The sequence below is a fragment of the Lonchura striata genome, chromosome 2, assembly GCF_046129695.1.
Source record: "Lonchura striata isolate bLonStr1 chromosome 2, bLonStr1.mat, whole genome shotgun sequence".
Classification (NCBI taxonomy): Eukaryota; Metazoa; Chordata; class Aves; order Passeriformes; family Estrildidae; genus Lonchura; species Lonchura striata.
The window spans coordinates 111,667,259-111,690,093 of NC_134604.1; the positions used below are offsets into that span (position 1 = coordinate 111,667,259).

Here is a 22,835-nt window from a genome sequence, read left to right on the forward strand (position 1 = left end):
TGCATCACCAGCCAGGACCCAGGTGTGAAATGCTGGATGCTGGTACCAGTGAAGGGGGATGTTAAATCCCTCCCTGGTTTCCCTGCAGCTGAGGTATTGCTGACAGCAGATTTAATTGCCTTTGTCCTAGCAGGCAGCTAATGAGCATTATGAATAATGCCATGGCTTTCCAGCCCTCCTGAAGCCATTTGTGGGACCTGACTCATAATTCAGCTCGAATTAAAAGGCTGCCAACCTCCTGTGTTACCCTTCTGTTCATACTTTATGCTTAATATTCAGGCTAGTCTTTGGAATTAAAGTGGGACAGTGGGATAGGGAGGTACTACTAGGTTTTGTTATTTCACTAAAATTCCTCTTGGCTATGTGTCCTGTAATGATCTTCTGTTGTGTTTGCAACTAAACTTATTTATCAAAGGAAAACAGGGGTGAAAAAAAGTCCACGTTTTTTGGGGGTAACAAGCCTGCTCCATGGAGAGGGCTGGGCTTTGGGCAGTCACAGTCCATGGCTGGCACAGGAATGGGAGCACTCCAGCCCCTTTCATCCTCAGCAGCACTCCTGGAGCAGGAACAGGGCATGAAGAGCTCAGAGGCAGAACAGAGCAGGTAAACTCTCTGTTCAGAACCCAAAAATTCTCCCCAGAGTCCCACCCACCTCCTGAGTTTTTTCCTCCTTATGTTTTGATCCCCCTGGGCTGTCTGGTCTCTGCACCACCACAGCAGCATTCACACCTGTCCTAAGAGGACAGCAAGAGCAAATGTGTTTCACCCAGTTCCTGGTCCTCAGCTCTCCCAGCTGACTCAGGGAAAGACCTGGCTGCTCCAGTGACCTCCTTTTTTTCAGGAGACATTCCTTTTTTTTTTTTCACAGAGCCCCTGGGGTTTGTAGATAAATACAGATATAGATAGATACAGAGAGATACCATAGAATCACAGAATGGTCTGGGTTGGAAGGGATCTAAAATATCAGCTAATTCCAACCCCCTGCCATGGGCAGGGACATCTTTCACTCAACTGAGTTGCTCAGAGCCTCACCCAGCCTGGCCTTGAACACTTCCAGACTGGATGGAGCCCTGAGCATCATCTACAGATGGAGCTGGACAGAGCTCTGTGCACATCTCTGTGTAAAACCTGATGTATGTATGCACCTCTTTGCCTGTGTGCACCTCTGTGAATCGATTATGGTATCATTGTTATCATGGAGCTATAATTAAGTCATTGTTATAATTGTATAAAATCCGAATGAGTCACTTTTTAAGTGTTAAATTAGTTGATGATTAAGAGTTGCTAACCCCCTCTGCACCTTTTTGTATCCATAGCCTTTACCCCCTTACCCTTCTGCATCTCTGGTCTCTGTGTAAATCATCCTAAATTGACTGTAATCTGATTTTCTTACGTGTGCTTCATCCACAGCCTAAGTAATTGAGTCACCTTTGCCACTGAACTCTAATAAAAATTGCACTCTCATAAATTCATATTTAAACCTGCTTCTTGCCAACACCTTTGAAAATAATTCTTTGAGTGGCTTAACTGCTCATTCTCAGAGGGCTGTGAAGAGGGAGCAGCTTCAGCACTTTCCCCTAAAATATTCAAATCTTTTCAGATCCTTCCCCAGCTGCTGTTTGTATGAGAAAGAGGAGAAACAAACAGAAGAAGTGGAAGCATTGGGCAGCTCCCAGAGCTCTGATATCTGGTTTTGGTGAGACTTGGAATGTGTCCCACACTGGGAGTGCTGGGATGGAGGGTACAGGCTCAGGAGAGGTGTAAGGGAGAGGTTGTGATGAGGTTGCAGTTCGGGATGATGTGGTTCAGAGCCTTGCAGTGGGGATTGGAGGGGATGGAGAAAATGAAATTTGTAGTGGGTGTGCATTACTGATAGCTCAGTATCAGTGAGTTATTCTATAGGCACTTAGGAGAGAATTCTGCACTATCAACCCTGTGGAAGATTTCAACTTCCCAGACACCAGCTGGGAATATCATTCTGCTAAGATGAGCAGATCTCAGAAATTCCTGACTTTTGTAGGGGATAACTTCTTACCACAGACACTCAGTGAGACAACTCACAGAGATGCTCTCCTAGACTTGCTCTTTGTGGCCAGCACAGGACTTTTGTGGGATGTAGTGGTTTGTGGCTGCCATGGCCACAGCGATTGTGAAATGGCAGAGTATAAAATTTTCAGTGTAATGAGAAAAAAAGGACAGCAGAGTTGCTACCCTGGACTGCAGGAGAGCAAATTTTAGGCTATGCAGGGAGCTGTTTTAATGGAGTACACTCAGAAACTGCTTCTGAGGGTTTAAGGAGCCCACAAGTGTAGGTCAGACTTTAGGAACCACCTTTGAGAACCTCTGGAGCAGATGATTCCACTGTGGTTTCAGTCAAGCATGTGGAGCAGAAAGCCAGTTTGGCTGAACAGGGAGCTCAAGAGGAAAAAGAAATCATGCAAGGTCAGGCTTCATAAGAGACAAAAAGCCAAAGTTCCATTAGAATTGAAAGAGAAAACATCACCAAGCCAAAAAACCAGAGACCCATGTTTAGGAAAGGAAATGTATTTTATTGAAAAAAAAAAATTACATTTCACTTATACACCATGAAAATACTGAGTTGTGTGTTATTTTCATAAGAAGAGGTCAAGACTTGCACAAGAAAACCACATTCTTTATTACAGCACTACTCCATGAGATGAGGCTCTGGTGGCATCTGCACTGGGTGTTTTCACTAAACAGTAGAGCAGGGCTAAATGTGCTTTGGGCAAAAACCCTAAATATTGGCCTCTTCCAGGTGCTACTGCCTGTTGAAGACATGGCACTCATTTGGTCAATACTGAATTATTTCTGAATTAAGAGACAAATCTCATAGTTTCTCTACTCACATAGGTCCTAGGCAAATCCACAGCTATCCCTCCCCTCCATTTTTAACAATCTTGATTTCCATGTTCAGCCAGATAAAAGCACGTTAAAGCAGTGTATGGGCTGCCAATCTCCCAGAAAGAAAACAACACTGGAAGGGGATGCATTGCACCAACAAACACTGACAGCCAAAGGCAGGGTCATTGGGTGGTGCTGAACTCTCCAGGGTTTCCTCCCATCACTGCAGCTCCAGCAAGAAACCCAAATTTCCTCCCTGCCAAGGCGTGTACTCACAGCTAGCACATGAATATGTGCTGTAGCAAAGGCAGGACGAGAATGCCTGCAGGTGGCATCCCAATGGCATCTGTCACAGCTGTGTCCCAGGGACTGTGCTCCAAGCCAGCTGTGACAGGCTCGATCACCTCTGAAAACCCCCCTCTGGTGAGGAAAGTCTTATCAATCTGTCAATGAAAATTCCCAGGTAACTGTCCTTATTTATTCATAGATTTATTGATGTCATTTTTTCCTTGCTTAAAGGGAGTGGGAAGGAAAAGAGCCAGACCTGGACAACTCTGGCACCATTCAAGTGCCGTGAAAACAAACTGGACATTTTCTCCACCTGGATCTCCCCATTATATTCCCTATTTAAAGCACTGATTTATTCACTGCTATTTCCTGCTCTGCTAGGCACAAGCAGCACACAGATCATTAAGAACAGCCACATCAAATATTTTAGCACTATAATATTTTTGTGACACAGGGGATGGGATGGATTGAGAACACCAAACTCTGATTAACTGAATCACCAACTCTTCATTCACGTACTTCACTCACAAATATTTATTTTCTTTACCATTAACCAAGCAGCTCTGCAATTAGGTTCTGCTCAGCCAGCACCTCACTGCCAGGGAGAGGCAACTCCACCCTCCCTCATTTTTGAGCAGCTGCATTGTCCCAGACCCTCTCCAGCAGCAGCACGGGCACTTATCTGTTCCCAGCACGAGGAGGTTCAAGGAACTAAAGAAGATTAAAACTTCAGGAGTTTTGACTATATAAATTCCTCATTGATTTTAGCCCCTTCATGTCCCTTGTTATGGGGACAGGCAAATCAGGGACAGCAGAGAAGATGGGAGAGGAAGGTTAGGGCACAGTTTTACGGTGTAGCTGAGATGGACAAGGTAGGTCTACCACAGCAGCTGGTAATTCTCTGTCTTTCTTTTCAAAAGCATAAAACCCAAGCCTGAATCATCTGAATAATGCACTTGCAGAGTCTCTTGATTCTCCATGGCCTGCAGAAGAAATCTAAGGGAATTATGCCATGGCCAGGAGAGCAGGGGGCCGTAAGCCAGGAGCTGCTGGGTGCACCAAGAGCTGTGGGGAACCCCAGCCTTGGGGCAGCACTGCCCAACAAACCCAACAGCTCCACATCAACCTCAGCTCCCTCTTGCTCAGAATAACTCCTCCACATTTCCCCCAGGGCAGGATGCAGGCAGAACAGCCCCTCTGCCACCACCACGGGGACGCTGCGCCCGCAGAGAAAAGCCAGGCACAACAAACCCCCAGCACTGCTGTTCCCTGCCACAGCTCCCTCCTCAGCAATACATTATTCATTTCAGTGACATTTCTACTGCTAGCTTAGCAAAGCAGAAGTGCTTCTTTTTTAACACATCCAAAAATTGGGAACTCTCGGGAGAAAAACTCATGATAAATTCTCCTCTTTCTGCGGTGGTGATTTATTCACAAGAGTGAGGATGCTGCTGTGTTAAATTAAAAGGAACATAACAAGTGATGCTCAGTTTTGCCAAATCATTATGATGCAGATCCTTATGCTTTTTACAGAGATCCTGAAGTTCAACCAAAAAAATTAAACCTGGGCAGTATCTGGACAGTTGTCCTTAAGCCCTGGTCTCCCAGCCATAAGAAACAAAGACTCACTTTGCTTAGCAAGATGAAAATATCCTGCTCTGGTTTAGAACCCTGTGAACAGCTTTGCCTTTTGACTCAATGGGATTTTATCAATAACTCAGCTCTCCTGAAAGGCATTTATGAATTTGAATTCAGAACAAACAACTAAAATTCTTCATGCTGTTACAGCTGACAAACTACAAGGAAAAAAATCTTTACTTTCCCCATTTGTCCATTCAGCTGTCTGTGCACAGGTTTAGCACAAGCTATGAATTATCTTAGTCAGGTCCATCCAACAGGAACAAGCAATTTTTGTTCCATCTCTTGGCTTGTCCCTGTCTTATTTAATTAAATAAACAAACCCACCCCCAATTTTTAACCTAACCTAGATATATTTGAAACTTCTTTCCAATGCAAAATTTCAGGTTTATGCCACAAAGCTTACCTGATGTTAAAGTGGATAAGGTAGCAATATTTAGGGTTTTCTTCTTAAACAATGGTTATCTACCATCCTATTGCCTCTCTCTACAATCAAGCATACAAGCCTTACTGCAGGAAAGATACAACTTGTAATGGCCAACCAGAAAAATACACAAACACTAGAAAGCCTACAGTTTGATCAGAAATGAAATAATTTGTTATTACACAGAACTTCATTGTTTTTCTGGCACAGAAGTAGTTGAATTACTACACACACCTCAAGGACAATCATTTAAGATGTGTAAACAGATAACAGTTCCACCTAGTCAGTACAAAGCACCACACAAACTTTAAGTACATAGAAAGTTTGCTCATAAATATTTCTTTGTTTAACAATTCAGCACTAAAAAAATAATACTTAAAAAGGCATCTTTTATTAAGTTATTCAGTTTGTCCAGGGCTGGTGGGGTTGTACTATCCCTACTATATTACAGCCACGTGACTCTCTTTCCAAACCATTTTATTTCTCTGGAAGAGAAGGCTATGTGTGGCTGGGACCCAAAGCTTCAGCACAATCTATAAAAATATAATTCTTTAAGACCTTCTGCTCACATCCTGAAGGCCTACTCAGCCAGCCCCCCAAATTCTGTTTCCCACCCCTACCACATTGCAAATAAAGCTTCAACATACAAACACACACACACGGAGTACATAAATTACACTCTTCTACACACAATTTTTTTTTTCTAAACAGCAATGCAACCACGAGGGCAATAGGTAAGTGTGATTTCAGTGGTAACATATGGCACAGCCTTCTCATATTGCTGGTTTTCTCTCTCTGAATAATGTGCTGCCTTGTTCTCTGCTCTGCACTTTGGGGGATTTATTACCATTATTTGCCCTGTGGAGGCACTCAGTCAGGAATGTGAGCACATTTTAGGAGCATCCCATCTGCCTCGAGGTCCTCTGCTGCCAGAGCAGCAAAAGCACCAAACTGGTGGCACTGGGGCTGTCACCTGGCACTGGCGAAGCAGATGGGAGTTTTCCCTGGCTGGTGACTGCCACACCACATTCCTCCCTTCTGGGAAATGGTGAGAACTAGCTGGGCTCTCCTGAAGCAGTGCCCTGGCAGCAGCAGCCCTTTGCTCAGGGCACACTCCTCCAGTGGCTGATTGAACCTCGGGGATTTACCTGAAATCTGCTCCTGCATGCATGTACAAACTCACTGGTTCACTCATTTATTGACAATAATGCACTTTCAAGAGTTTTCATTTATGTGAAAGAGCTATTTTTGGGCTGTGGTTGAACATCTTGAAGCTTAGTTTCCATGGCTGACAAATGTCTCTAATGGAGGTGTTTTAGAAAGCTACAGAACTGCTCAGCAGGCTCTCACTTACCAGGAACATGAAGAACATGTGCTTTCAGGAAGAACAGCTCTCCTCTCTGGATATCTAATCCTGGGATTCTCAACAGGAGTGGAATGACTACAGTGGATAAGCCAGTAAGGCAGCAAGGGGATGTACAAGGGATGTTTCCCTTTATGAAGAAATATTTTAGTACCAGAGTGACCAAAATTTGTAACATGTCTCAGCTTTTAAAAGCACTCTTCACCTGGACAAGAACCTTTACTTGGGAGAGGTGTTTTTCTTCAGTGTAAATACAAACCAAACCTCTCCAGGACACAAGTGGAATGACACAGCAATTCCTGCTCTCCTTAACCTGGATCCCTGCTCCTCTCCTCCTGCAAACCACCACGCTGGCAGGGACACTGCTGAGTGCTGGCAGAAGCTCTTGTTCCCACATGAGGAACATTTGTTTCCCTGTGTGCTCCACCCTGCACAGTGAAGGTAAAAATTCAGTGAGTGGAGTGCAGTTAAACACTGCACAAGGAAGACATCTCAAAATGAGTAATGGTTCTTACTCCAAGCCCCTCTTCTCAACTTGTTTGGAGGAAAACAGAGCACAACACAATGAGGTCCTACATATACAAGGTAAGAGGAACTCAAGGGAGGGGTGCAGAATGCCAGAGATTTCCTTCCCATAAAACCTCTTAAAAAAAAAAATAAGACAACAAGGATGTTACACACTTCCACGTCCACATCTGACAGTAAAATTATTACAGGTCACAAATGTGCTCTCTTCCATTAACTGCCCTTTCTCTATCCTAGGACATAACTAAGGAAACATTTAATTACATCCACTTTATTCAGCAAGACTATCAAATCATTCTTGTGCTGTTTAATTCTGAAATGATTAACATATTTAAAAATAGGATCTAACAATTTGTATGTGCACAGTATAATAAAGGTAGATGCTTTTATTACAATCTTCCTTGCCACATATTTTAAAATAAAATTAATCAATACAATCACCATAACAGTCTCAGACAACAAATAAACACCATCCAATCAAGACACAGTTAAAATACTCAAAAGGCAGGATGAGTAGCTGGAAACCTTGGTCCTCCAACTCTTTTGTATAACACATGGATTATAGATTTCTCCCCACTTGAGATAAAAATCAGCACACAAACATTAACAATTCATACTGCAGGTTTCTGAAGTGTCTCTACCGAGTGTGAATAGCACTGATTTTAGCACAATGTCTTTATGCACATCTCAATCCAGGCCCAGAGTAGATGGTTTGTAAACAACTTTTGGTCTCTCCTGCACAGGTGGCTCCAAAAACAAGTGGGTGGACTTGAGCAGTGACCACAGGCACTGCAAATCACCCCAGGAAAAGGGGATCTGACCCAAATTAATTCCAGAATGGAGAAAGAATGTGAGGGAAGTCGAGTGGACACAAAGCATTCACCTTTCATGCACCCAGGATGGCCAGGGAAGGTTATCCATTATTACAGACTCCACTCTCTGGGCTAAAGTGCTTGTTCTCCTGTCATCAATTAGGACCTTTTATCTTTAATTAAAGGTTTGCAAGTGAATCAGACAATGCTGGTCAGTCTCCTCCAAGCCCCTAAGTAAATAGTGGGCACTGTCTGACACTGAGACACTTTCCAGCTGCAGGAGACAGACAGCAGGAACTCAGGAAAAGATGCAGGAGGAGAGGAGGGAATGAAATATTAGACAGGACTATGCTGAGTCTTTGAATTTTGTTCTGCACATGAGCTTTGTGTAACTCTAAACAAATACAAATGTGTACCTTGACATTCAGAAATACCTGTTAGCCTGCTGTGGCTACAAAACATTAGCTACAGAATATATTTACAGCTAATTTCTCATGTTGTTCCTGGCAAGAGATGTTCATTCTTCATTGAAGATATAAACCTGACCTAATTTAGATCAGGTCAGTGGGAGTTTAAAACAGGTATCACATGAGCAACCCTCAGGGACTCAAGCAGCAGCAGCTCATTGCTGCAGGATCCAGCTACTGTGAAATAGGAACTTTTGCAAATTGAGCACATTAGTATGAATATTCTTTTTTAACATGGGTGTCACAGATTCTAAGGAAGGTGTGAATTACTGAATGGACCCATTCTCTGAAGAAGTGGGAAAAGATTACACCTGACAGGTATAAACTGCTCCAACAAACATATCACTTTGTCTTTTATGTCAAGATCATGGCTCATCATGGTTTATAATTAAAATCTTGTTTGCAGTGTTTGTCTTCCCAAATTCCAAACTTCTTTATTTCAGAGGAAACAGCCCTTACCTTTCTCTCAATCCTCTTGTGAAGTCTATTTATTCTAATGGCAAAATAAAATTGTGCTGTCTCACACTTACTAAAAGGGCATTGACCATTGTCTGTACAGGCAGGGAAGTTCAGGATGTTGATTCCTTCTTCCTAAGAGGGCAGAAGGTTTTATAGACTTCCACATGAAACAGTCTGTTTTTAAAAGATGAATAAAGTCATAGTTATGTTTGGAATATGGAATGCAGCACTTGGTTTATCAATGTTAGAGAGTTAAAATCCTTTCCATGTTCAACTGTTGAAACATATCACCAGCTACAGTATTTAAATATCTTTGCTGAAAGCAAGTATCTCAAAAGAGGTAATTGTCTTCCTGACACAGCTGCCCAAGCAAACAGCAGCTAACCTAAAAAGGGGGAGGAAATATTATTATGAGTATTTTCCAGCCCATCTGGAAGTTTGTGTTGCAGGGAGAACAAAATGTAAAAATGCAGCTCTGCAAAGAAAGGTTGTTCAGGGTGCTCAGAGAATCTTGGAATGGCTGAGGTTGGAAGGGAACTCTGGAGATCCTCTGAGCAAGCAGGGCTGAGGACAGCAGGGTGCTCAGGGCATGCTCAGTCAGCATCTGAGTATCTCCAAAAACAGAGACTCCACGACCTCTCTGGGCAGCTGTGCTAGTGTTTGATCATCTTCACAGTGAAGTATATTTTCCTAATGTTTAAATGGATTTTCCTCTATTTCTATTTGCGCTCCTGTCTATTTATCACTTCCTTGGGCACCACAGGGAAGAGCCTGGTTCCCTCTTCACTGCTTCCCATCAGACACTGACACGGTGGGTCACATCTTTTTACAGGTTGGGTAAGCAGCCATGAGCTCATATCTCTGTTCCTGACTGCTCATTTTAGCAATTTTGCACAACACCAAAATTATTATTGCTAGAAAGTTATTTCATGACAGTGGTTACTAAAAACTAGCAGTAGAGTCCCATACTCTAGATAAATTCCTGATGATTTTTTTCCTTAAATTCTCAAGTAACGTGATTTTTTTTTCACTTTTGATGCCAAATGCAGGAGAGGAAATCAATCAGAAATACAATTTCCATCCCTTTATGCAGTCTGAGACAAGTAAAGCTCATCAACTTGATCTGGATTTAACATCACACTAGACTTTATCTTGGGACAAGCAAGAACATGGATCCCATACAGAAATCCTACAGAAGTGTGAGTGTCCAATACCTGTCAGCAGAGCTGCCCTGCTGCTTTAGTATGTGCCTATGATCCCTAGGATACTAAAATGATTAAAAATCCTGTTCTGAAGCCTTATCAAGCAGAATTGTGCATTAATAATAATAAAAATGTATTTCTGTAATGTCCAATAGTTGTTGCTTGGAGAGATATTAAGAAGTTAATTTTTCTGTCTCACTGCATTTGGTAAACACATGTTAACTGAGCAGATCTTACTAAACCAAAACCACTACTTTTGCCACATTGCTTCATTGCTAAGGCTGCCAGCAGTGCTCACTACTGTTAAGTGAGGTACCCATGTAGTTCCTAAGCACATCCACCCACAATGAACAAACCAAGGCAGCCAGCTTCCAGGGTAAGAGCTGCTTTCTCTTTTGCCCTTAGTTAAAAGAGAATCAAACCTGGCCTCAGAGGCCACCCTTCTAACCAGTGGTACTGAATAAAGGCATGATTATTTTAATGAAAATGTTTCTGGAGCAAAATCATGTGGGCACCCACAGACGTGAGAAATAAGCAGCCAGAACCTGTGACAACTGAAACCATGCAGCTGTTCATGGAGAAGAAACAGGAGCAGAGATCAGCAACATGAATGACACCTCAAGGTCACTTGAGAGTACTGAACATGCCAAACATCTTCAAAGTACTCCTACACACAAGCAGAACTGTGTGTGTAGCTTTAACCCTGCTTTGTTTCATAGCAGCTGAGATACTGAGTACGGGGGCAGGTAAGCAGGTACCTCCAGGAAAAGGGAGCATGGAGCCAGCTCCATTGGCACTAGATGCCATCTTGAAATACATTTTCCAGTCAGTCAAGCATTCCATTAGCAAATTCACATCTACAGTCTTTGGCAAGGCAGGAACATTGCTCTCTTGCCCTGGGTAATCACACAGACTAAGTGAATCTGACAGACATTGGGATACCTGGCAATATGCTTCAATGCACACTAACTGTTCTGGTTTTAAAACTGAGCAAGGCCAGCACATATGTTTGAGAGTGGATATCTGCCTATGCTGGGCACTATTTCATGAAAGTCAGGTTTCTGTCACAGATCTAAGGCAAATATTACAATTTACAGGAAAGAAATGAGGACATCGATACATTGTGCGTTATTGGAGACGTGGAGCCTTTATAACACGGTGGCTTTCACTATGATCTCTGGGTTTTCTATGTCCTTTTTGCTTTGGACCATTCTCAGTTCCAGCTGGGCTGAGTTTGGTTTGTTTCCTTCTCCAGCTTGCACTAAAAAGATGACATCAGAATGTCATTAAAAACAGCAGTATAAAAAGAAACAAATTACATTGTTCTGTTACCCCATGATTTTCTCTACCTTCCTCCCTTCCCCACTCTCCCTTACTACTCCCTGCTAAAGGCTTCCAAGGTGGAAAATCCAGGTCAGCACTGATTTCTTATCACCACTGTTCCACACCTCTCTCCAGGAAAGAAATATTGCTCTGCTGTTAATTAGGAAGTCACACAGACATGCTCAGAGAACCCACAGATTTCCTTAAGAACTGAAAGATGGGAGCTCCAAGGGGAGAGAAGCTGAAAAAAAAAAACCACTCCTCACATGGGCCAACACAGCAAAGAAAGAACTGTGACTAGCTGCCAAACCCCTCTCAGAGGGACAGTGGGTGAGCTACACTGAGGCAGGAGCTCTTTGGCACACCAAACTCAGCAGCTCCTCCAGTTCTGCTGGGTTTGCAGAGCTGAGTCAGGCACAGTCAGCACGACTGTCACCCAGCACAAGCTAAACAGTGACATCTGCAGTCGGCTCTGGCCAAAAATGGCCTTGGAGGACAGCAGGAACATGCAGACAAAACTACCAAGCTCTCATTCTGTAAATTCCCTGCCTGAGGGGATGTCTTTAGTCAGGAAACCCAGAAAGCTCCTTGAATATTTCTTCTGATGCCAACAGAACATGGGAACGAGGTCTGGATGAATTTAATTTACCTTTTGCACTCTTAATGGTCCTTTGCAGAACGTGCTGCATGGCTGACACAGTCTTTTCACATGCCACCTGCAACAACATATTGAGGGTTCAGTAAAACTTCAGCTACCTACTTTAGTATTACTTAATTTTACTTAATATTATTTCAAAAACACTGCTATTAAGAGGAAAACATGACTGACAAAACAAACATGATGACAACTATGCAATGCAGTTTGGGAAAACAAAACCTTTGAATTAATTCTCCCTAAACAGGTATTAGAACTCATAATTGTATCAAGGATTCTATGTCTTTAAGGGAAAGAAACAGAAAATTTGATTTGGGAAATTATTTTCAGTGTTTATTATGAAGTGAGGATAAAAAATGTAATTATAATCATGCATGCAGTCTGTCTCTTTAGAAAGAAGAACATCTTATTTGGCAAAATTACAAAATCAATCTAACTGAAATATGACTGTTTATAATATCCATTTTGGCAAAAGGGAAATACTGTGGCTTTTCCTCTGAGGTTAGGAAAAAAAAAGCCAAAACAGAAGACAATATTTAAATAATGTCACAGGTTAGAAATTTTTAAAAACCTCAGGAGAAACAAGGTCTAAACTTTCAGAGAGATGAGTAACTTCTTCCCCACCTTCAAATTGTTTGGGTGCTTGTGTGTCCATGCCAGAAGCATAGCAGCAAACAAGTCTCCTGTTCCAACAAAGACAGCATCCACTTTGGGAGACTCCACTCGAATTCTCTGTGTTATCCTGGTACCATCTGCTTTAGCTACAACACAGATCCACAGTTAAGGGACAGACCCAGCAACTAATACAATAGCAATCACTAGAATTTAAAAAGAAATATTTTTAAAAGTCATCATCAGATTTGAGCTCCTTTGCTGTTTGGAACTAAAGGAGTATTGTAAACTTTGTACCAGCTCTTTTAAAAGGAACAGCCTTCTGAACCTTGGCCAGCTTGGGACAGCATTTACAACTTCTATACTGTACATACTTCATTTAAGAGAGAGGAAAGAGCTACCACCTTCATTTTTCACCCCTCATAACTGGGCCCTTTTCAGGTGGAAACACCGTGTGACAGTCTGAGCACGCAGTGAAGCCTGGTGACAGTACAGAAGGGGACATAGAGAAGGAGCAGAAAGGTATTTTATAACCTAGCAAGGGAGGAACAATCTGCTAAGAGGAAGGACAGAGTGACTTCTCAGAAAAGCATTCAAACATGCCAAGTCCCTGTTTTACATCCTTACTACCAGGGTCAGTACCAGGTGTAAGAGCCTCAGTAAACCTTGCCTAGGACATCCTCCTCCTCTGCCCAGGAGCTGCATGGAAGCTCAGGCCTGGGCACCTGAGATATGGTCCAGATATTCCTGTGTACAGCCCTTCTGTCCTGATGTACTTACTGAATTTTCCAGATTAATCTCAGAGCTGGGTTGCCTCCCTGACTCTGGATTGTCACTGGGATTTTGTGTGCCACCACCCCCTGTCCTGCTGACCTTACTCAGGCTCACTTAGGAACCTGTGCTCCTTCCAGGCACTGCTCATGGGCCTGATGGAACCACTTCAAGGAGTTACTGCAAGCACAGCCAGGTTAAAAGAGAGCACAGGTAAGGCAGGAGCTCTTCACTTACTTTTTCTGTGGCTTCCCAGAGCAATCAGGTAGTCGTTTCCTAGAGGTGCCTGTAGATCTGAGCTTGTGATCACCACAGTCTCTGGTCCCATGGCATGGAGCATATCCATTACCTTTCAGTGTGCAAAAAGGCAGGAATCAGTGACTGCAATATGTGTTGGTTAAACTTTCATTCATAATACTGAGGATTTTTAACAAACACCTTATTTTGGCATCTATTGTAAAGAGGAAAAAAAAACCCCAGTCTCTAGTCAAATAATCCACTTGAATTAGGGGCATTACTTTGAACCAGGGGAATCAAAACATCCATATTTAAATGTACACACTTGTTAAAATATACAAGCATTTCTGTTTGTGTTATCTTTGGATGCTCCTCTGGAAAGAATACTCTGCGATCAGAATTTTTGCCTGCATCATGTTTTCAGAACACATTGTTAAAAGAGTAAGAGAATAAATATATAGATACGTGCACTTCATCTGGCATCTTGAAGCCAGATGAAAGAAGGCATTTTCTAGAAACCCAGCAACTCCAGGTCATGAAATCTTATTTAGCTACTACTTTTAGAGCTACCAAAAACTAAAAAACCTAAATCGGAGGCAAAAGTGTGTCTGTCTCAATCTTCTTTTCTCATTCTGTTTCAACCGTCACACTACAGCTGTAAATTATATACCTTTGCAGATGTATTTCCACTCTGTGTGTTCCTCACTTAAACTCATTAATACTCCCGACATCACAATTGGTTGTTACAGACAGAAGTGATTTTGATTTCACAGAAAAAAGAATTACTTCAATAATGAGTTTAGTATAAAACATGGATAAAATATTAATTCTCCCAGAAGAGTTTAACTAAAAACCCTCTCAGGCTAGCTATGACTCATGAGCAGCTGAATGATAAGGATTTATTTCTGCTGGTTTTTAATACTTTATTGCTTTTCTTTCTTGCTAAGCCTCCAAGTTTCTTCAGCTGTCAGACCTCTTTGCACAGACATCTGGGTTTTGGAGAAGCAGAAGATCCACCAGCACACACTGACACAATCAGTCTGTGCAGGAATATGAAACTAAATTTAATTTCTCAGTTACAATTCACCAGGACCCTCATCTCCACTGTCTCTAGTTGTAGGACTTAGTCCTTTCTATGTTAATATTACATCATACTTAATTTTATGTCAGAAGACACTACAATCATCACAGGTCTTGCTAAAGAAAGGAAAGCAAGCATGAAATCATGGAAATCAATACCAGAATTCATACCACCTTTAAAGGGGACAAATTCCAGCATGGATTATTACTCAGACCCATATATGACATGCAGCTGGAAAGAGAGATAGATTAAAATTTAATATACTGCAAACAGCTTCTTTAAAAATGTTTCCATGTCTAGGTATAATTCGATCTCCTTGGGAGAGATGTTTTTAAAACCCATCACAAATCAGAGCTATGGCATGAGTCAGTCAGAAGACTAACAGGCAAAACTGTTTAGCACATTCAGCTCATGTTTGCAGCTGAAATATGCAAATTTAAAACTAATGGCTGCTCAGCTAATTATGTTCTTCTCAAGACTGGTTCCACTGGTGAGGATGGGAACAGAAGAACTGAATTGCAGTCACTGGCATGAAGCACAGCTCATCACCCTCACCCAGCACAGTGGGATCATGTAAAACTGGGGCAGTGGAAATTCAAAGAGATGAGATCTCTGTAGCTGCTTCCTGCTGTGAAGGGATGGTGACCAAATCGTGTTGTTTGACATTGCTACAGCAAAAAAACAAACATTTGGGCTGACAGACCCCCAGGTACTCTCCAGGGTGCCACTGCAGCTGCTGCTTGTTTAAAGATTTTGTGTTCTTTTGAAGTTCAAAACCAAACTGGAGGGAATGACATCAGTCCATTATGAAAGCACTTGAGTAGCCAACAAAACAAAGAGCTCAGCCCTTCTCAAGACATCAATAAAACTGTATTTCTATTTTGTCCTTCACCATCAATCCCTACAGGTTTTTATTTTCTTCACTTTGTGTGAAAGGACAAATCATTAGACCTCCATGCAATATATTTGCAGGCCATCTATCAGCTCTATATGGCAATGACAGCAGCTGTCAATGCTGTGGATTTATCTGGGAGAATGAGGAAAAGCTGTCCTCACACTCAGCATTGCTGAATGTGGACAGCAGAGTCCCAGAGAGGTTCCTAATGCCTGGGGTGTCCTGGGGTTTTCACCCCAACCAAATAATATCCACAGAGCTGGCAGTGTCTGGGTGTGTGCTGCTGCCACTCCTCCTCCACTGCAGAAAGCAAGAGATGTACTCACTACCACTTTATCTGGGGCTCTTTTGGGAGAATTCTGACAGAATTCTGACATTAAACAGGAAATCTTTTGTGCTTTAATGATGAACACATGGAAAGGACAGAGGCCAAAGTGACTCCAAGGTTGAAGGCAGGAATGCAGAGAGAGATGTCACACATCCCACCCTTTGCCCACTTACCTCCAGTGCATCTTTTTCCGTGTAAATCTTCCTGCCTGTGAGTAACCTGGAAATGAAACAGAAACCTGAAAAGAGCAAGAGTTCTCTCCAGGCAGTGACTGTTTGTTTGCCCTTTCAAAGGAGGAGAGCTGGGACTGCACCAAACTGGCCAAACCCATCTGTAGCTCCAGGGTCTGCTGGACCAGAGCTCAGTGTGTGAGGCTACAGACACACAGTGCTGCTGAAATGCACCCACACCAGTGCCACCCTGCCTCCTCCAGAGATCTCTGCATCACAAACATTCCCTCACAAGTGTTTTCTCACCCTCTCCCATGGAGCTGCTCCCTCCCTTTAGGGTACAGCCTGTGCAGCACCACTACAGATTATCTCCTGACCAAAGAGTCACAACCATGCAGACAGGACAGGCAGGAGACATTTAAATTCTTAGCTCCTGTGAGATGTTGCCATGCTGGTATTTCTGAATCTAATTTTGAAGTGGGGGTGGTGGTTTTGAAGCAAACTATTCCAGTTCTGATATTCTGGCACATAATAAAAATGTTCATACTAATGGGTAAGGATGTAAAAGGTATTTTTTTAACTTATCCTAAAAACAGGCCCCTGGTGATAACAAGAAATCATCATGAAAATGAGACACTGAAGAAAACAAGAAGAATCTTTTCCTCACATAACTCCTAGGTTTTTTATTGGTTTCAACATGCAGCAATTGAGGTTATCTGAAAAACACCACTTGAAACTAACAGCTAAAACTCAAAACCTAACACATACATACATAAGGCACTATATTGGGACAAATAAAATTAAGGACTATCAGTCTTCCTTGCTTTTTTCCACAAGTTTATTTGGCTAGAAAAGGAAATAAGCACTTACTCAGCTTCAAACTGGTTAGGAGTGATTATATCTGCAACAGGTACAACTTTGTCCCTGTAGACTGGCAGGAGATCCTTGGGCACATACTGGGGAGAAAAAACAGTGTCAGAAGTTGTCAGCAGTGTCAGAGATGTGGGACTGCAGCTCTCCCACCCTCAACCACCATTCCTGTTGCCATTGAGTGACCTGACAGCCCCAAGGGTATACAAGAGACATCTCTCATCCTCCACCTGGGGACACTGTCACCAATAGCCCTTTTTATCCTGGAAGGGATGGGAAACACCATTTTTAAGCAGATGGACCTAATCAGGCAGCATTAAAAGGAAATGATGCCTGGGTGAGGAACTTTCAAGTTCTCTCTTACCAAAGTGACACAGCACCATGAGGAAATACAGTGTCCCAGCTCATTCACGTCCTTACCTCCAAAGCAAAATATTTTGTTCAAAATTTTTGATTAAAAATGAATGTTTTTTTGTCAGTGTGCAACCTGGGATTGGCACACAGGACCTTTCTGTCACTGATCAGAGCCCAGAGCCCAACAGCTGTCAGCTCCCACATAAAATACGTCATCTTCATTTAGGTTCCAGGGCTGTGTCAATTCCCAAGATGACTGACTGGCAGCCAGACTACCAGCCAGAACACAGCTCCTGAGAGATGATGGGAGAACTCCAGAGAGACAAAGATAGGGAGCAAGGGGATATTTTCCTGTGGACAGAGTTTGTGTACCCTCTGTTGTCTCAGGACAGAGCCAGAAATAATCCCAGGGCTGGGCAGCTGTCATTCTTTCTAGATACCAATCTCATTCAAAACTAAAGAAATTTAAGTACAAACTTTCCTGATGATGAGATCCAAAGCCACACTTAGGTAAAGCACCTTTTTTTTGTTTTTGTTTAAAAAATAATAAATCTTTATCCATCTTTATACAACAAACATTCACTACCCAGAGAATCCAAGCAGAAGAGTACTCACCATAGAGCCTTCTCCATTCCACTTGTCACCCATCACTGGATCACACACTAGAAAAAAAATTAGATTTAGAAATAGGGTGCAGCTATAAAGACCCTGGTGGGAGGGAGGAATTTTAGGTGGTGGCTACAGAAGAACATTGAGCACCTCAAAGTTTACACACTCTCACAGCTTTTGCAGCACACTGAAATTCATTATGTGCCAATTTTGAAAGAGTAGGTCTTAAAAAGTTCTGTCTTAAAAAGTTCTGTCTTAAAAAGTTGTCTGGAATGGTAGTATGGAGGGCAGAAACATGGGAGAAGATAACAGCTCTCAAAAGAGTCCTATTTTTACTTTAGTTTATAAAAAATACATGCCAAATATACACAGCAAAATGCCGTGTGTATATTAAATAAAGTACTGTAACAAAACAGTAAGAAAATTCATGCCAAAGTATTTGGTGTAATGATATTAACATATTTGGCAGAGCTTCTGGATCACCAGCAGTACTAACAACACACTCCAAGTGTCCTCAGTGAGGACAGAAACAGCCTAGCATTGCACTTCAAAAAGGAACATTGTTCATTGTATTAAAAGATCTTTAATCAAGATCAAAAAGAAACACAAATCCAAAGATATCAAATCAATGTCAGTATTTCAGGAAGTTTCTATGAGTAAAAAGAGGGCAATTTGTTTTACATTTTAAAAATATTTTCTTTACTTAGAATCTATTTATTAAACATACAGGATCTTAGAAGCCTTGTTGTGACCACTTCCTTCCTGCTCTACACAGTGAGATGCCTCTTTCTGTTCATATTCCAAAAGAGTCTTTAGCTTTCACACAAAGGCTATGAAGAATTTGACAATCCAATTGTGTAAATAAAAGCTAAAAAGCAACAAAACCCAGAGAAGATTTCTCTGCTATATTTTGCTAATTAAGACCTATGCTTTGTTAATTTTAAGTCAGGTATCAGTGCTCAGTACAACACCCTGCAAATCCTGCAAATCATTTGAGATGTTTCATGACCACAGTTTACTGAGCCTGGAGTTGACAGCTCAAACCATCATTCCCAGCTTTTTATCCCATTAATTCCTCACTGACTTTGCTCACTCTGAAAGTTTTGCTCAATTCAAGCCTAGTTCAAAATTCCTGAAACAGGAAAGGAAGGAAGGGAAGGGAAGAAATTTTTTCTCACAGGTTGAAGCCTGATGTGATGCATTAGTGACAACAGCTGCTGGAGCCTCTTGCTCCCTGGATAGTCCTGGGGAATATTAAAAGCACCAGAGCTAAAAAAGCCCTGGAGTTCAAGGTAAATAATGAAACTTATTCTGGGATGTTACATGGAACCATGGCAGGGTGACAGAGCCTGTCCTGCTCTGGCTGACTTGGAAATCAAGGAGAGGCTTCACTGCCAGCACACACAGCCTCTGAAGCAGCAGCAGCAGCTGGCTGTGAATTTTATTTTTTCCAGGATACAGACAGCCAGTCCTCAAGGCACACTCTCCTTTGGATGGCATAATGCAAGAACCACACTGAAAGGCAGCAAATACAGAGATAAAACCCAACTCCCTCACCACCTAAAGCTGAAATAAAACATCACTGGAGGCCCAGCTGGCTCCAGACAGACCAGAAATGTTGTGTAACATCACAACAGTGTTTCCATCCTAAAATGTGAAAATGATGAGCATACCCAATAGGAAGCAGAAAGGATTATAATGCACATCCTTACCATACACGAGGTTAGAATTCTGTTGCTTCAACTCCTGGACAATATCCACCACCATTGCAAGAAATGATGTGTCTCTTGTATACCCTTCCAGAAAAAAAAAAAAAAAAGACAACTTTGACGTCCAATTTCATGAACACTTTTGCTGTTTTTAGTTTTAGACAGGAATGCTGCACACTTCTCATTCTATGGATAAATGCATTTTTAGAGCAGAGGCATTTCAGTAGTTGACTCAGGAATAATAGGTTGGAATACAAATTCAGACAGTGCTTGCACAACTACAAGTATAACCTTAAAAATCCATTTACTAAGAATGTTGTATATGAAAGGCTCATATAACTTCAAAATGCTTGAATATATATAAACAAAGGTCAGGTTAGAAGGAAAAAACATTCCTTTTAATAAAAACAATATTTTGATCAGTATTATTTTTCATGCAGTAAACAGAAATCTTTTAAAATTCCATCTACTTTTCTCATGGTCTGTCTTGAAGCAATTTTTTATTATTGATAGTGTTCATGCTGATAGAGTCCAACACATTAATGCAATAGAGATTTAACCTTGATAATTTTAGAGCAGTCTCCAAAATACCAATGAAATTCCTATTTTTCAAGCTTATGCAGTGAAATAAGCTGGAAATAAGCTTTATTGTATACAAGGCCCCAAGCACAATATTCTTATTTTAATAACTAGTTTTAAAATTTTATAGATGTTCCTTAATTTATGTATTTATATATTAACTATTTATAAATTATCAATTTGATTTTAATTATTATAGTTCATTTCTTGGGGATGGTGCTGGGCAGGGCCATAAATTGGACTCAATATTTGTGGGTGCCTTCCAACTCAGCATATTTTGTGATGCTCTGATTTAATACTATTACTGTTAGCAAGGTAGCATCTTTCAGTGCCCTTGAAAATGTCCACTCTAATAAAATATTTTAAATTACATTAGAAAAGTAGATTTTGGAGATTTTTTTTTTAAATCTTGAAAAATTGATCAGTTCTTGGGTGCTGCAGAGAAGTGGAAAAGATTTTTTTGCCAAAATGCTGGATTTTATCCATGAAATACTGACAATCAGTCAAAAGAGTCAAGCAAAGATTTTTATTAAATGACCTCTGATGGCAGACGGGCTGGAAAATAATACTGAGTTTGATTAACATCCCTGATAGAGATGCTAAAAACAATTATACTAAACTGCAATTTATTTCTTAGCTTGAGTGTCCTGCTGTAAATTAAACAAATACAAGAATATCTACAAAAAACTGTCACAAAGTGTCCACAGAGTGTTACTTTGTATAACTGGCCTAAAGATAATAATTTTAATCTCAGCTGAGATATCTACAGTCATCAGACAATTACCAGTCAAATCCCACCTGCTGATAAATTGCTTTTCAGTGTTTAAATAATCATATCCAGGTTCTTTGAGGTACAAAGTAGTTGTGCACTATAGTGAATGTCTGTTTGAAGAGAAAAATCTGACTTTTGGCCCTGAATGAAAAAAAAAAGGATTTTAAATTCAGCCACAGTGCAGCTGAAGACTAAACACAAAAAGTGTTATTAGATGTTCAGAAATTACTGCTTTCTACCTATGCCTTCTTTTCGTTCATGCTGAAAATGGCTGCAGCAAATGAGATTTTAAAACAAATCTGAACAACACACAAAAATCCTATTTTAAAAGACTGTTATTAATAAATAATCCCTTTTTCTCCCAAATTCGTTTTTGCTGAAGATTTCTATTTTCCTTCTATAATTTTTAATCTCTTACATCCATTTTGCCAGTGATAAGAAAGGAGTAGAGGTCTTTTCCAAGAGTTGGAAGTGAAATAAAAAAAGAACATTTCTGCTAGAAGAATATTCAAACATCATTTATAGGTTTTGCACACTAACATCGCCTGAAAATTCCTACAATACAGTGTGCTTTTCCTGGAAATGTGCTCTGTGTGAGTTCCTTCCAGGAAAGAAAGGTTGTTTATCTATTTCTCAATAAAAAAGAACCCATTTATGCCAAAATTATTTTCGTAACCTTAGTTCAGTCTATTTGCTTTCAGTTTCCTTTATTTTGGAGATATTCCTTGACAAAACCCAGAAAATAACTCTTTGGACATGCCACACCCTTTAAGCCAGAATGACTGCTTTGGATTTATAACCCAAGCACTTAAAATTTCCAATTTTCCCTGTGTATAAAGAACATTCCTACATGTGGAAGCCATGAAATCAATCAAAATTCTGGTGATGTATTTCTGCTTACCTTTAAAAAGTCCCTGTTCATTGCTGTAAGAAATTGATACTGTTATCCAAACCAGATGCACAGCTCTTACTGAGCTGAAATCTGATCAGTAACCTACTTTTGAGAAGCAGGAATTGGGTGAGAAGAAATTCTTATTAAAAACTTCTTGTAGAATCTCTCCTTTCTTTGAAGTATTCTGCAAGAAGTTCTTTGCCTCTATTTATAAAGACTTAGTACATAGTACAAGCACAAGAAAACACTGCAGAACTGCATTCACTCAGATGACCTATACAAGAGGAAAAAATCAATATATTGGACAGTCAAAACCAAAACCCAACTCTACTCATACTTCGCTCACTGTCCAAACTACTAAGCCTTAAAGATCAAGTGAAAAAAATCAAGGACATAAAAAAATCAAGACAACTGTTCATAAAATCATGCTGCTACAGATGTGCTAGTACTGCAGACTTGGGAGAAAGGGTTAAACTCATGTCTTCTTAAATACATTTTTAAATAATTCTCTGACATTCCACATCCATTGTTCCAATAGAGGCACTCCCAAAACATTAAGTGAGCCTGTACATGCCTGGCCTGTACAAGTCTGTAAATGATACAAGAGGATCAATTTACCTACCCAGTTACAACCTCCCTGCTGCAGAACTCTGGCTGTCCCAAACTAAACAGCACAAGCCAGTTCAGACTATAACATACAGCTGAAATTTTAATTGCTTGGCTTGAAGCAAGGAGGGATATGTTTTACATTTTTGCAGAACCCTGTTTATATCTGCTGGGAACCCCAGGGAACAAGCTCTCCTTACCTGTGAGCACATAATCGTACTGGTTGACCTTGTTCAGCTTCAGTCCTTCATAAAGTTCATGAAGCTCATCTGAATTCAACACCTGACCCTTCCAGTGGGCATAGCCTGCAAAGAAAACACCAGGTCATCTTT

At 41.0% G+C, this 22,835-nt stretch overlaps 1 protein-coding gene across 1 annotated transcript in view; it reads right to left on the reverse strand.

The window, feature by feature from the left end:
* Positions 1-2,528: 2,528 nt before the first annotated feature.
* PDXK (pyridoxal kinase) overlaps positions 2,529-22,835 on the reverse strand; it is a 45,120-nt gene continuing 24,813 nt past the window's right edge. The window contains exons 3-11 of the mRNA XM_021540016.2: positions 22,704-22,808; positions 19,658-19,741; positions 17,952-17,998; positions 16,983-17,068; positions 16,116-16,161; positions 13,639-13,750; positions 12,643-12,779; positions 12,013-12,079; positions 2,529-11,301 (exon numbers count right to left, since the gene is read on the reverse strand). Coding sequence (XP_021395691.1) covers positions 11,189-11,301; positions 12,013-12,079; positions 12,643-12,779; positions 13,639-13,750; positions 16,116-16,161; positions 16,983-17,068; positions 17,952-17,998; positions 19,658-19,741; positions 22,704-22,808 — 797 coding nt within the window. The 3' untranslated portion in view covers positions 2,529-11,188. The remainder of the gene's footprint in view (positions 11,302-12,012; positions 12,080-12,642; positions 12,780-13,638; positions 13,751-16,115; positions 16,162-16,982; positions 17,069-17,951; positions 17,999-19,657; positions 19,742-22,703; positions 22,809-22,835) is intronic.